General features: G+C 37.9%; 1 protein-coding gene across 1 annotated transcript in view; it reads right to left on the bottom strand.

Moving 5' to 3' along the window:
- Positions 1 to 16,056, bottom strand: part of LOC115222089 (transmembrane 9 superfamily member 2) — a 63,662-nt gene that overhangs the window by 30,589 nt on the left and 17,017 nt on the right. The window contains exons 4-6 of the mRNA XM_029792186.2: positions 5,836 to 5,963; positions 5,590 to 5,719; positions 2,001 to 2,146 (exon numbers count right to left, since the gene is read on the bottom strand). Of these exons, the coding sequence (XP_029648046.1) occupies positions 2,001 to 2,146; positions 5,590 to 5,719; positions 5,836 to 5,963 (404 nt within the window). The remainder of the gene's footprint in view (positions 1 to 2,000; positions 2,147 to 5,589; positions 5,720 to 5,835; positions 5,964 to 16,056) is intronic.

Genomic DNA, 16,056 nt, shown 5'->3' with positions numbered 1-16,056 from the left:
AAATCCTGTCAAGTTCTAGTTCATCTTTTATTATGTCAAAGATAATAAAATAAGTCTTGTAATATTGAAGTATAATTACATAATCTGGAATCAATGCAATCAACTCAATATTGCTGCTCCAACAACTGAGCTTATGTGGAAGTAAATCTTTGATGTTATTGTTACTATTTGGAAGAAGTGAAGGGAGGGGAATGATGACTCATTTTCCACTAGAGTACAAGATGAGGGGTACAATTACAAAAACACATTATGTGAAAGGGTTTACATCGAAAATCAAACGAGAAAAAAACAAACAAACATGAAATACAAGTATATACTGCATACAAATAATGGACGATGATGACAATGCAGTCCTCCTGATACAGGACCACCTCTATCAAGGGCCTATCAAAGAAGCTCCCAGATCCAAGATCACCTTGAACACCAAGGTAAAGTGCTCTTTCCAACTGCCATTCTCTGACTACAAGTGTATATTTATAGCAGTCCCCATCAACTCTTTGCCATTTTCACCATTTTTACCCATCTTCTAATAAATCTACTTGAGGACAGCATTCTCTCTCCACTCATGCTTTCCTTTCCAAGTGAAACTTTAAAAAAATGTCAATGAGGCTCTGAGTATGGGGAATATGCCAGTGATGGGAATGAGTTTTGGGGTCTAGAGGTACGCTAAAGTCCATGAGGCTAAGGTTGAAACAGAGATGAGGTTAGATGCTGTAAATCCCTCAGCCCTTTGAAATGATAGGTTTACCATCCTCCTGTGTATTGTCTGCCACCCATTTCCATCATTGTCCATCACATAACTATTTTCACCATAGCCACCACACAAAGGACAACTGCCTTCCCTGACTGGTTAAAGGAAGGCAAAAGGGCAATCATTACAACGGACTCAGTTGATAAGGCAGATCTGTCCCACATGAAGTTAATGCAGCGTATACTCTTTGTTGAGTGATAATCTTGAAATTTCATTACAATACTCCCTAGCCCACTTGCTATATCTTTTATTTTGTTGCAATAGTAAGTGGTGGTGGTGATGACAGCAAGGATTCCAAAATCCACTGTGAACGTGCTAGTAGCAATGTCAGTTGAAGAAATGATAGAACTACCGTGTGCTGTTGTGATGATTTTGAAAGCTGTTTTTAATGTAACTGGCTTTCTTTGGGACTAGCAAGCTATAGTTGGTGGTGAATGTGCTATTGCTTTTGCTGCCATGACAGCAACATTGCTATCAATTTCTAGTTCCTCCTCACAGTAGTCAACAAGCACTCAAAAGAGAAGAAAAAGAAAGGAAATTTTGGCAAAAACTTATAGGACTGAGAATCAGCAAGGTTTCTTGCTCCACCATTAACAACACTCTTAAGAAGGTAGAATGAAGATTTAGAAAAAGTGCTTTCTTTTTACAAAAGCTTTGGTAACCTAAATAAAAAATAAAGTAATTATTGGCAGGTGGTTAGAATGCTGCAGGAAAGGAACGTAAGACAAATTCTTCAAGCCAAGGTAACCAGCAGATGACCTAAGAGTAGATCACAAGCGTGATGGTTGAATAATATCTATAGTCTCAGCTGGTCATATTTGGGAGTCCAGCAGGAAATTTTAATGATCGTTTCTGGGAGGAGGTAGCTGAGGACACTGTACCCCAACAACCTCCAAGGAATAGTGGGTGGTGAAAATGGATGCATGGAATTACAATGAGAAATGATGAATAAATAGCAGACACGAGAGCTAATTTCTAAAGCTCATCAATTTCTGAAATATCAGTTTCAAATTTTGGCATAGGGCCAGCAATTTTAGGAGAGGAGTAAGTCAGTTACATTGGATCCCAGTATTCAACTGGTACTTATTTTATTGACTCCAAAGGGAAGGAAGGCAAAGTCAACCCCAGCAGAATTTGAACTCAAAATGTGAAAACGGATGAAATACAGCTAAGCATTTTGCTTAGTATTTGATTCAAAACATGGCTGTTTAGTAATAAATTCAAAAAAATTTTGAAATCTAGAAAGTACCTGCGTGGTGTAACTCTGGCTGATATAATTCTTCCACCTTTGCCAGTTAAAGATTCTCCCCAATCTTCCTGTTTTCCACTGTGATAAGTGATATCTATATCAACATGGTTAAAGAGGTAATAGGTATTCGTCTCAGTGTATGAATCCTAAAAATAAACACAAAAAACATTTCATTAACATTTCATGAGGATATAAGATTTGTTAAAAATCAAAATCGATCAACATCAATGGAATTTGTAGTTGTGATACCAGTGCTGATGGCACGTAAGAGAACCATCCGAATGTGGCCATAGCCAGCACCGCATCGCCTGGCCTCCGTGCCGGTGGCACGTAACAAACACCATCCGATCGTGACCGTTGCCAGCCTCGCCTGGCACCTGTGTCGGTCGCACGTAAAAAAGCACCCACTACACTCATGGAGTGGTTGGCGTTAGGAAGGGCATCCAGCCGTAGAAACATTGCCAGATCAGACTGGGCCTGGTGCAGCCTTCTGGCTTCCCAGACCCCAGTTGAACTATCCAACCCATGCTAGCATGGAAAGCGGATGCTAAACGAGGATGATGAAAGTGGAAAAAGAAGGATAAAAAAATGAATAAAAATAGTAATGAATTAAATAAAAGAGGCGATTATAAATTATTAATATGTATTAAAGTCAATTTTTAAAAGATCATTTTTCATGTGACACGAACCTATATAGTAACTAAAATAATGCATAATTACAAAATCATTTATTTTAGTTAAAATATAGTTATACAATTACCGTAAAAAGCCATGTAATTTACGAACCTGTGTAATCTACACATATGATTTTCAGGATAAAAATTGTTAAAAAAAAGCTTATACTCATGTAAAATTCACACCCAAAAGTTTTCAGAATTGCCAATAAGGCCAGTGGGAAAAAGGTTTTCAATTTAGTTGTATTTAGCATAATTTCACTTACTTATGATTAGATTTTATCAAATTTTCATTGAATAAAAATTTTTGTTTAACAGGTATCACATTAAAAGCTATTAATTTACAAAGTGTTTGTGTTGTCTTTTCATCATCATCATCATCGTTTAACGTCCGTTTTCCACGCTAGCATGGGTTGGATGGTTCAACCAGGGTCTGGGAAGCCAGGGGCTGCACCAGGCTCCAGTCTGATCTGGCAGTGTTTCTACAGTTGGATGCCCTTCCCAACGCCAACCACTCCGCGAGTGTAGTGGGTGCTTTTTACGTGCCACCTGCACAGGTGCCAGGGGAGTCCGGCATCGGCCATGATCGATTGGTGCTTTTAACATGCCACCGGCACGGAAGCCAGCCAAGGCGTCGCTGGCATCAGCACGTTCAGATGGTGCCTTTTATGTGCCACCGGCACAGAAGCCAGTCGAGGCGGCGCTGGCATCGGCCACGTTCAGATGGTGCTTTTTATGTGCCACCAGCACAGAAGCCAGTCGAGGCGGCGCTGGCAATGGCCACGTTCAGAATGGTGCTTTTGGCAACGGCCACGTTCGGATGGTGCTTTTTATGTGCCACCAGCACAGGTATCACAACTACTATTAAATAAAATCCATTTTGCAGACTGACATCTGTCAGTCTGCTTTACTCACTTCGTATACCCTCCTCTTCCCTCGACAATGTCAGTCTGCTTTATTCACCATACCCTCCTCTTCCCTCAACTTTAGCGTTCCAATAAAAATAAGTAAATGAAAAATATGACGCTGATTGCCTGGTGGTATTTGTGTGTGTGTGTGTGTGTGCGTGTATGTGTAACTATACAAGACTAAGTGTTTAAGTGTTTACATGTGTACATAACTATATGAGACTGTGTGTCTCCGTGAAACTGTGTGAGCTTAACCGGAATAAACAGAAGTATTAATTCACAAATTGTGAGCAGACGATAGCTGTATGTGTGTGTGTATGCATATATACATGTGTAAAAAATACAAAAATGGGACAAGAACGCAAAACATCCAGACAGTTAGGTGATACAAAAATGAGACAACAAATCATCCAGACAGACGATATAAAGAAAACAAGGACGGGTCATTCAGAGTTTTCTTTCCTCAGTCGAGTTCCAGATTATCTTTGCAATTTTGGTTCATTATACTCGAGAATCTCAAGTATAACCAGCTGAAATTGCAAAAATAATCTGGATGATTTGTTGTTCCTTTTTTGTATCACCTAACTGTCTGGATGTTTTGCGTTCTTGTCCCATTTTTGTATTTGTTATATATAAAAATATAGCGGTATACGTACCCTTTGGTTTCTTATATATATACATGTGTATGTATATATATATTTCTATATACACGTGTGTGTGCATATATATATACATATATATATATAAATATATATATACACACATGTATATATACATGTGTGCTTCTCTTTCTCTCTCTCATACACTCACAGACATGCGTACACAGGAAAAGTTGTTAAGAATTATCAACAAAAACAAAGCTGATGAATACACATAGATATAGCAAACTAAGTTTAATTACCAATAAACATCAGCTTGGATGACACTCGACCAAGTTAAATATGTAAAATATGGCCCAGACTGTAGTTACCAGCATGTACATCAGACTTCAAAAGGTAGTTAACCATTTAATGGTTTTAGTAAAATTGTACAGAAAAAGTAAGCATTATACTGTCCAGCATAAATAGATGAGTCCACTTCCGGTACGAATGTTTACATTTTGTATGTCATTTTTCAACAACAATACAATTCTAAAAAAATTCTGGAAACGATCTACTCATGTAATTTACGCACCCCTAAAGTTTATTTTCATTTTTGCAAAAAAGAAAAAAGTGCATAAATTACATGGATTTTTTACGGTACACATTTATTTCTTGTAATTTATCATCATCATCATTTAGCACCCATTTTCCATGCTGGCATGGGTTGGACAGTTTGACCAGAGTTGGCAAGCTGGACAGCTACCCCAAGTTCCGGTCTAATTTGACTTGGTTTCTACAGCTGGATGTCCTTCCTAATGCCAACCACATTACAGTGTGTGCTGGATGCTTTTAATGTGACACCAGTATTATTGACTATATTTTAACATCAGGTGATAAACTGGCTGTTTTGCTTAAGAAGCTCACTTTTCATGCACATGGTTTCATGTTCAGTCCCACTTGGACAAATGTCTTCTACTATAGCTTTGGGCTGACCAATGCCTTATGAGTGAATTTGGTTGATGGAAATTGTGTGGAAGCCTGTCATGTGAGTGTATGTGCATGTATATTATGTGTGTGTTGTATGTGCGAAAGCTTAGGAATGTGTCCTACCTGAAAACCAAAGCAGTTTTCTTTACATTCCTGTAACTTAGCAGTTTGGCAAAAGAGACTGATAGAATAAGTACCAGAAATCAGACTTAAAAATAAGTATTGGGGTCAATTTGTTCTACTAAAACCCTTCAAGACAGTTCCCCAGTATGGTCACAGACCAATGGTTGTAACAAGGAAAAGATAAACGGCTTTAAAAATTGCATTGATGCATATAAATCATTCCTAACTGAGGAATTTCTAACAATCAACAAAATAGTCAATAACTATACATAATCTGAATTTAAAATAACAAGGGAAAATATCACATAATACATACTCTTGTCCGACATATGCCTTTTCTGTAGCCATCTTTTGTAACATAACAACCAATAGGGAAGCCAGTATTACAATGGTGTTTGTTGTTTTCAACATCATAGCACCAGGTGATTGGCATATTATCAATAATCCTTGAAATGACAAAAAGAAATCAATGAAGTAAAATATATACTGATGCTATTTTATTTTATTTTAAGACAAATAGAAATCAAGTAAAAACTTTATTTAAAACAAAGTTAAACTTTACCAGTGGTGTCGATATTCCAGGCTAATACCCCTCAAGATGAAGTCAAGTTTGCTTTTTGAAACTGCACTGTTTTTTTCATATTTCCTTTGGCAGACTTTCTTGCAAGTAATTTCTGTTAAAAATGTCATCTGAAATAGCAACCAAAACAATAACATTTTAATATATATTTCAGAATATTGCAAAATATTTTGGAAATAAAATCATTAGAATAAGTCATTGTCTTTAATTCCAAGATTATGAAATATAGTAAGCAGTCTAATAATGAATATAAGAAATTTAAATGAAAGACTTAAACCGTAACTTTTATTTCAAGTAACCCTTTTGGTACCAACTTGCCTGACACCAACCCTGGTTCTATGATACAAACTTCTTACTATAAAGTGATCTAAATTAAAACCTTTACGTTCCAAACACAAGCTTAATAATGGTTTCAAATTTTGGCACAAGGCCAGCAACTTGGTGGTGGGGTGGTGAGTCAATTACATCAACCCAATACACAACTGGTACTTATTTTATCGACCCTGACCTCAGTGGAATTTGAACTCGGGACATAAAGACAGATAAAATACCACCAAGCCTTTTACCTGGCATGCTTATGATTCTGCCAGCTCACCACCTTAAACACAATCTTAATAATGGCAGTTATTTTAATAAATTCTTTGTTATTTTCAAAATAAATTGAAACAAAGGCAGTGTATTTCAACAGAAATGTGATAACAAAAGGATTAAAAATAACATATTGGTTATATTAACAGATGCATATATACATTTACATAGCTACATAATTATGCATTCATACTAGCAGAACCTGTAGAAATTCCATAGTTGTTTTGAAAATAGTAAACTGGTTGGAGGTTTATAACTGTGAAATATCATTCAACCATGGTAGTGGTTGAAAATATTCTTAAGTCCACCATTTCATCAATCGCAATCCATGACCCTGTAAAGAAGACTGCTAGATAATGTTGGTCTACTCAGAAAAACTCTTATATGTATCATATCAATTTTCAGTTAATCATTATAATACACTTTTTCTTAGCTAAAACTTCACATCATGATGTTCTTTCATGGTGGCCACAGTCTCTGAGCCCTTCTGACATCTGACTGCTACCACAAAGACAACTTATCCACATCAAATTACTTCGAAACAATCTCTGCCCAGCAAATCCTCAGGTATTTTTCAGCTCTATCAATTCTATGCTGACAGCTCTAAGCAAAAAACATGCATCATTCTGAACCAGTTTGAGACAACTAAATGGAAGATTGAAACAATACTCGGGCGAGCTGGCAGAAACGTTAGCATGTCGGGCGAAATGCGTAGCCGTATTTCGTCTGCCGTTACGTTATGAGTTCAAATTCCGCCGAGGTCGACTTTGCCTTTCATCCTTTCGGGGTCGATTAAATAAGTACCAGTTACGCACTGGGGTCGATGTAATCGATTTAATCCTTTTGTCTGTCCTTGTTTGTCCCCTCTGTGTTTAGCCCCTTGTGGGTAGTAATGAAATAAATACTCATAGATGTATTCCTTAACAGCACTCAAACAACCATAGTCCACAAACATCAATAACTCCTATGCAAATGTAGAGCCTAAACTCCCAGCCAGGAGAAAACCACTTATGGTCACTATTTTTCTAACATGTTTACACAATATCGTAACTAATGCAAGACACTTGTCTTGTACATACACAGCCTGCAAATTTTTTTGCCTCCCAGATTCTAAGTATACTTTCTGACTGCTTAGAATCTGTTCAAGAATATTTCTTTCAACTCTGCGGAATGCTCCTTAAGCATATATCCCAACCCAATGGCTCTTATAAACATGAATCCTGTGAACAAAATGACCATATTTATTATTTTGCTTCCATTCCACACAGCACATACACACAACTGCCACTCTCATCCCCCAATCTCTGCTTATCCTAAGACTGTTATTGCAAATACATCAAATAGTTTATATGCATACTGGAATCTATCCTAACCAAACACTTCAACTTCAATTTTTTTGTGGGTATCTACCCCAACTTCAAGAAAAACAAACACTACAATATCCCCAAAAATGTAAACCCTCAGACACTGTCAACTATCCACCTTACATTTCTTTCACTACATTGTGACAAAAAGACTTAACATAAAGAATGCAAGTCTCATGGAGACACATGTTTTCTTATTACTCACAAGTAGTCCTTTATCCTTGTGAACTTCAGCAAAGTATCTGACAACAAATATTCAAGGACCTTCTAGCTAAGTTGCGTCTGTCTTCCATTTCTTGGATTAGAAGTTTCCAGTTAGGCTACTCTTGCTTCAAGTTTCAGTATAGCACCCATACACTTTCTTCTGTAAATATCAATAGTCTAATTGCTGCTGCTTCTAAGCAATTTTCTCCTATATAGATGGTACTATACGTCATAGCTCATTTTCTATAGAACAAAGATGCAAGTATCCAGAGTCACTCACAGATGATCATGGAGTTAACTACTAAGACTACAAACAATAATTTTAGATCATACAGACATGAAAATAAGAAACATTACCTACAAGTTGCATGTATAATGTAAAGGTTGATGAAATGTGTGCCAATTTGTATGAGGCAACAATTAACAATTCATCAATCACCTTGTGAAGGGTAAACGAAGAGATGAGATGGGATCTGCCACAAAATTCACTAACAAGCAACATTCTGATGTTATAATTACTATCAAATAAATTATTTGGTTAATTTCCCTTAGAAATAACTATTCTCACTTTGAAGTGGCAAAGTTCCATTTTCAAATAGTTAATCTCACAATAAAATGTCAAGGCCTTCACTTTGAAGTAACCTGTACACACTTAAAGGTACAAGAACTATAGTTTTCATAAGCAATAAGAGAGTTCAAAGCTGATTATCATTGTGAAAGTGAAAAAAGAGGTCAACAAGGAACATTGTTGTTAATAAAGAGATAGTAAGATAAATTGTTAAACTTTTGTTGAGATTAAGTTAGAGATCTAATCAGCCCAAACCAGCCCTGCCAGTCTATACTATTTTGTTTTATTTATCTTAAACAATTACTATAGGAACTTTAAAAAAGGCTTAAAAATGACAAATGAAGAAAGGGTCATATAGCCAACACTGCCATATTTTATAGAAGAAATATGTATTAAAACTGTTTTTAACTGATTATGTTGACAGTGTTACATTTATTCTTAGATTAATGATTCATAGATCTTCACATATATACCAACATCTGATGTCCACTTTTCCATGCTTGTATTGGTCAGATAGAATCTGTTGAGAGATTTTCTAAGGCCAGATGCCTTTCCTGTTGCTAATCCTTACTTGTTTCCAAGCACGGTAATATTTTTCCATGGTCAGACATATTTATCACAAAAGATGAGAAACAGAGACAGAGCCACGGGGTCTGATAAAAAAAGTATCAGGACTGTTGCTATGGTAACAGAGCCAATGTATGAAACAAAGTGTACAGCAAGAAGTGTATGAGTCGGACATGAGTGTACAAGTGGCTCAAACATTTCCAAGATGGCTGACAAAATGTTGACAGTGACACACGTTCTGGGAGATCTGCAACTGATGAAAACATCACAGATGTGGGCATTAGTTACAGTTCAGTTCAGTCCATTCTTACTGAAGGTTTGGGTACAAGACACGTGTCTGCCAAGTTTGCAAAAACTGCTTTTAGTTGACCAAAGAGATCAGGTTTCAGCTGTGCAGGATTTCCTAGATTGTATTGAGGAAGATGAAAATTTTTTGTATAGGCGCAGGAGTGGCTGTGTGGTAAGTAGCTTGCTAACCAACCACATGGTTCCGGGTTCAGTCCCACTGCGTGGCAACTTGGGCAAGTGTCTTCTGCTATAGCCCCGGGCCGACCAATGCCTTGTGAGTGGATTTGGTAGACAGAAACTGAAAGAAGCCCGTCGTATATATGTGTGTGTGTATATGTTTGTGTGTCTGTGTTTGTCCCCCTAGCATTGCTTGACAACCGATGCTGGTGTGTTTACGTCCCCGTCACTCAGCGGTTCGGCAAAAGAGACCGATAGAATAAGTACTGGGCTTACAAAGAATAAGTCCCGGGGTCGATTTGCCCGACTAAAAGCAGTGCTCCAGCATGGCCACAGTCAAATGACTGAGACAAGTAAAGGAGTAAAAGGAGTAAGGAGAGCCATAACAGTTGATGAATCGTGGGTCTTTGGTTATGATCCAGAAACCAAGGCCCAGTCTTCACAGTGGAAGATCCCCAACACCTCTGAAACCAAAGAAAGAACAAATGAGTCAAAGCAATGTGAACACAATGCTGACATTTTTCTTTGACTACAAGGGCATTGTTCATCATGAGTATGTTCCACCAAGTCAGACAGTAAACAAAGAGTACTACTATGACGTGTTGTGATGTTTGCAGGATGCTGTTCATGAGAAACGGACAGAATTGCATGCATCCTGTGAGTGGCAACTCCACCATGACAACACACCTACTCATTCAGTGCAACCTGTACAGGATTTTTTGACCCAGCACATCTCCCAGGTCCAACAACCACCATTTTCCTCAGACCTCACTGCTTGCATCTTTTTCCTCTTTCCAAAGACCAAATCCCACTTGAAAGGAACAAAATTTCAAGATGTCAAGGAAATCCAAGAGAAAGCAGCTCTCTATCCCCAAAAAAGGAGTTCCAGTGATGCTTCAATCATTGGTAATGCTTCAGAAAGAGACTGTTTCTTAGGAGATTAAATGCCAAATTGACATGTGTCGTAGTTTTCTTTTTATAGCATCAGTCCCGATATCTTTTCATGAGCCCTCATATAGTAGAGACATGCCCAAGGTGCTACACAGTTGAAATGAACCTAAGACCACATAGCCAAGAAGCAAGCTCCTTAACCACACAACCATGCTTAATATCACCATAATTCAACATCCACTTTTCTATGCTAGCATGGGTTAGATGGAGTTTATTGAGGTAGATTTTCTATGGTTGGATGTCCTTCCTGCCACCAACCCTCACCTGTTTCCAAGCAAGGTAATCTTTCCCCACAGCCAGACATGTTCTTGCAGTATATTGGAAATGAAAGACACTGCCTGTATGACAGTAACAATCATTTTAGAACTACTATACAATGTCAAGGCAAGGAGATACAAAGAGATACACACACACCACAGGCTTCTTCCAGTTTCCGTCTACCACTCACAAGACTTTGGCCGGCCTGAAGCTATAGTAGAAGACACTTGCCCAAAGTGCCACACAGTGGGACTGAACCCAGAAGCATGTGGTTGGGAAACAAACTTCTTACAACACAGCCACACTTGTATATTATTCTTTTTGTTTAACTCTTTCTTTACCAAACCGCCCGAAACCGCCCAAAAAAAATTTTGGTTAATGTGACCAAACCGCCCAAAGCCGCCCGAATTTACCTATTCATATTTAAATGAGAATATCAGAGCAAATCTCTTTGGTACATTCGTGAAAATACGTATTATACTTCGTAAAGAGTTCAACTACAGTTTTGTACAAAAATCGAAGTGTAATTTTAATTCCGTGAATTTTGGGAGATTTCTTTTCGAAATTTGTTCCTATTGTGTTTTCAAAATTTGTAATTCTGACAAAAAATGGATACGAATTTCATTATATCAAGCAGCAAGTCAGAATTCGAAGGATTTTCTACTGAAGACCTTCATAAATCTAACTCTATGACTGAAAAAAAAAAAAGCATGTGGTATTTGATAATGAATCTGATGTTTCATTTTCCGAAAGTGAAAACAGTGAATCCGAGAGCTCCGACAGCGATAAAGAAAATGAATTGGCACCTGAATGGAGTGAAAATTTAAAAACTGTTTCTTTCGGTGATTTTTCTGAAGAAACTGGACCAAGCCACAGACTTTCCCAGAAGAGTAAAGCCTTAGACTATTTCTTTTTACTTTTTCGAATGAGCCTATTTGAAATCATTACGACGGAAACGAACCGTTACGCTAAATGTAAACAAAGCAAAAGAAAGGATAGTTAGTGGTTTCCTACAACCTTAAATGAAATTAAGACTATTTTGCCATAAATATTATTATGGGTATCAGAAAGTTACCCAGAATAACAAATTCTATCGTAAAATTTTGTTGTATACCCAATTGAATATTAGCTAATAACCCATTTTCTATAGCGATGTTTGAACAAAATTTTAATAATTTTATATTTTGTTGAATTTACCTGTATCTACCTGCAATTAGAGTCACTTTGTGACAAAAATTATAGTATAGAATTGGTTGAGAACATTTCATTAAATTATCTTCCAAAATTCACGTTAATATATTGATAAATAAAAAAGTTATAGTTGTTTAATGAAACCAGACTAAATTTATGATTATGTTAGAAATTAATTGAAACACATAAGGGGTGTATTTTGGTCAGAAATATAGTAACGAAAGGGTTAAGCACTCCATTTTGGCCATCATCATTGTCATCATTAAATGATGATTATGACAACCAAAATGGAGTATTCAATTCATGAGCATAATCGGTTATATCAACCTCAATATTTGTAGACTGGTGCTATTTTATCAACCATGGATGGAAGAAAAGTAAAGTGAACCCAGATAAAATATGAACTCAAGAATGTGAAGGGATACAACCAAATGTAAGTTATTTTCTAGGATGCTCAATCAATTTAGTCAATCCACCACCTTAGAGTTACAGTGAATATTTCAATATTAGTCTAACATATATAATTTTTTTAGTTATAGACACTTATCTAATTACTCAAAAACAAAAATGACTGAGAATTAGCTAATTAATACAAACTTCAAATTTATGATAGATGCAGAGATTCTGAAAGATTAACGACTGATAAAGTGGAAAAAGCTGACAACAAAAGCTCCTTCTCATTTACTTTATCCATTCTGATCTACTTATTCAGACATTTATTTTTTTCATTTTTATTTATATTTTTCATTCACTATTGTCTATTTTATATTCCTTCCTTTATCTCCTCACCAAATCTCCTCAGATTCAGTGCTGAAGCAGAAATATCATTATAGTAACAAGCCTGCTCAATGCCACAGATTTGCTTATCAGTTACTTGACCTTAACCACTTGAGACAGAGAGAAAAAAACAAAGATATACAATAACAATTAAAAAGACCTATGAAATAATGCCAAAGATTGTTGTGGCGAGAGTCATTGACAGCTGTGTGGGATTGGAAGAATGGATTGGCCAAACTCTTATGAAGAGTAGCATATTGGTTGAAACGAGAAGTCATAAAAGCCATTGAGAGTTCGTGGAGATCATTGAGATTTTGTATGTATTGAAGTATCGTGTTTATTAGAATAAGCTGAAGTACATCATGTGAAGACAGTTGTGTCTATTCCCACTTCGTGAAATTTGTATATCAACTGGATGTCCTTCTAACACCAACCACTCCAAGAGTGTAGTGGGTGCCTTTTATGTGCCACCAGCACGAGGGCCAGTCAAGCAGTACTGACATCAACCACACTTCAATGGTGCTTTTTACATACCACCGGTATGGGTGCCAATCAGGCGGTACTGTCATCAGCCACTACTTGACTCAACAGGTCTTCGCAAGCACAGTATATTGTCCAACGATTGAAGGGTATTCTTAAATGGGCCGGTTATGCTGCACTGGCATAGGCCATGGTTACAGTCTTACTTGGCTTCCCAGGTTTTCTCAAGTACAGCATATCTCCAAAGGTCTCAATCACTTGTCATTGTCTCCATGAGGCTCAATATGCAAAGGTTGTACTTCACCACATCATCCCAGGTGTTCCTGGGTCTACCCCTTTCACAAGTTCCCTCAACCGCTAGGATGTGGTACTTATTCACACAGCTGACCTCATCCATACATAACACATTACCATATCAGTGCAGTCGTCTCTCTTGCACACCACATCTGATGCTTCTTAAATTTAACTTTTCTCTCGGGGTTCTTACACTCTGTTGTGTATGCACACTGACATTACACATCCAGCAGAGCATACGAGCTTCATTCCTTGCAAGCTTACACATGTGCTCAGCAGTCACAACCCATGTTTCACTGTCATGTAGTATGGCTGTTCGCATACATGAATCATACAGTTACCTTTTACTCTGAGCAAGAGGCCCTTTATAACCAGCAGAAGTAGGAGCTCTCTGAACTTTGCCCAGGTTATTCTTACTCTAGCAGCTACCCTCTCAGAGCTTGCCCCCTCCCATACTGACTTGGTCACCTACATAATGGAAGCTATCAACTACTTTTAGTTTTTTTTTCCCCTGGTATGTAATGGAAGCTGTTTTCTGGACATTTCCAGTGTTTATAGCACCTGAGCATTTGCCACATATAAAAACTATCTTCCCAGTTAGCCTTCCTTTGATATTGCTGCACCTCTTATGTGTCCATAGCTTACACTGGGTACATCTTATAGAGTTTCAACCTCCGCCTTTTCTACAGATTGAGCAGGGCCATCTACCTGAAGGGATTTGTGGTTTGCCTGCCTTCCTACTTATTAGGACTTTTGTTTTAGCTAGGTTGACTCTAAGGCCCTTCGATTTTAATCCTTGTTTCCACACTTGAAACTTCTCTAGTTCTGATAGTGACTCAGCAATTAGAGCAAGGTCATCAGCATAGAGGAGCTCCCAGGGGCATCCTGTCTTGAATTCCTCCGTTATTGACTGGAGGACTATGATATCATCATTATCAACATCGTTTAACATCCGCTTTCCATGCTAGCAGGGGTTGGATGGTTCGACCGGGGTCTGGGAAGCCAGGAGGCTGCACTAGGCTCCAGTCAGATCCGGCAGTGTTTCTACAGCTGGATGGCTTTCCTAACGCCAATCACTCCGTGAGTGTAGTGGGTGGTTTTTACGTGCCATCAGCACAGAAGCCAGTCAAGGCGGCGCTGGCATAAGCTACATTCAGATGGTACTTTTTACATGCCACCAGCACAGGTATCACAACTACAATTTCCATTTGATATTTATTTTGATGTTGATGTACTTGACTCAGTAGGTCTTCTCAAGCACAGCACGTTACCCTACGATCCAAGGTAAGCACAGCAGGTCATTCTGCAATACAAGGTACTTTGGATGGGCTGGGGCTATGCAAAGCTGGTGCAGGAAGCAGCCATAAACTCACACTATTTGTCAGGTCTTTGGAGTCACAGCATATCTCCAGAGGTCTCGGTCTTTTGTCATTGTCTATGTGAGGCCCAATGTTCGAAGGTCATGCTTGACCACCTCATCCCATGTCTTCCTGGGTCTACCTCTCCCCCAGATATCTTCAACTGCTTGGCAGTGGCACTTCTTCACACATCTCTCCTCATCCATCCGCAGTACATGACCATACCAGCGCAAACGTCTCTCTTGCACACCACATCTGATGCTTCTTATGTCCAGCATTTCTCTCAAGGCGCTTACACTCTGTCGTGTGTGCACACTGACATTACACATCCAGCGGATCATGCTAGCTTCATTTCTTTCAAGCCTACGCATGTCCTCTGCTGTCACAGCCCATGTTTCACTACCGTGAAGCATGGCAGTTCGCACACATGCATTGTACAATCTACCTTTCACTCTGAGCAAGAGACCCTTTGTCACCAGTAGGGGTAGAAGCTTTCTAAACTTTGCTCAGGTTATTCGTATTCTAATATATATATATATTTGCGAATATATATATATATATTTATACATATATATATATATATATATTCGCAAATATAAGGACACAGGAAATGTGTCAAAGCCGACAGGAAGCGTCAATGCTTCCTAGGGCTATATAGCAGTAGTGTAATTCCCTTTACGGGACTGTCATGTTATGTTGACATTATACAACCACTATATCGCTCCACCACAGCTCATTTCTCTTTGAGACATTTAGAAATTCAATATTTCTAATTATGGTAACCAGTGAATAGATTTCACTGTAAATATATATATTTGTGAAGGCTTGGCAGGTATCTCAACTAGCGGACTTGCTACTTTGGAAGTGTTTGTGTCGGTTTGTTGGATTTGTTGATTGTTGTTGCTGAGAACTGTTGTGTTGAATTGTTGGATTTTTTGTTGGGTATGCACATACAAACACATGTATATATACCTATGTATATACACACACACACACATATACATATATACATACACATGCATATATATATATACAAACATACATATATAGACACATACACATGCATATATACAGAGTTCAAATTCCACCAAGATCGCCTTTGCCTTTCATCCTTTGACGGTTGATAAGATAAGTACCA

The sequence above is a fragment of the Octopus sinensis genome, linkage group LG19 (genome assembly GCF_006345805.1).
Source record: "Octopus sinensis linkage group LG19, ASM634580v1, whole genome shotgun sequence".
NCBI classification, from domain to species: Eukaryota; Metazoa; Mollusca; class Cephalopoda; order Octopoda; family Octopodidae; genus Octopus; species Octopus sinensis.
The sequence above is the reverse complement of the archived record's forward strand: the minus strand, read 5'-3'. Positions and strand labels throughout refer to the sequence as shown.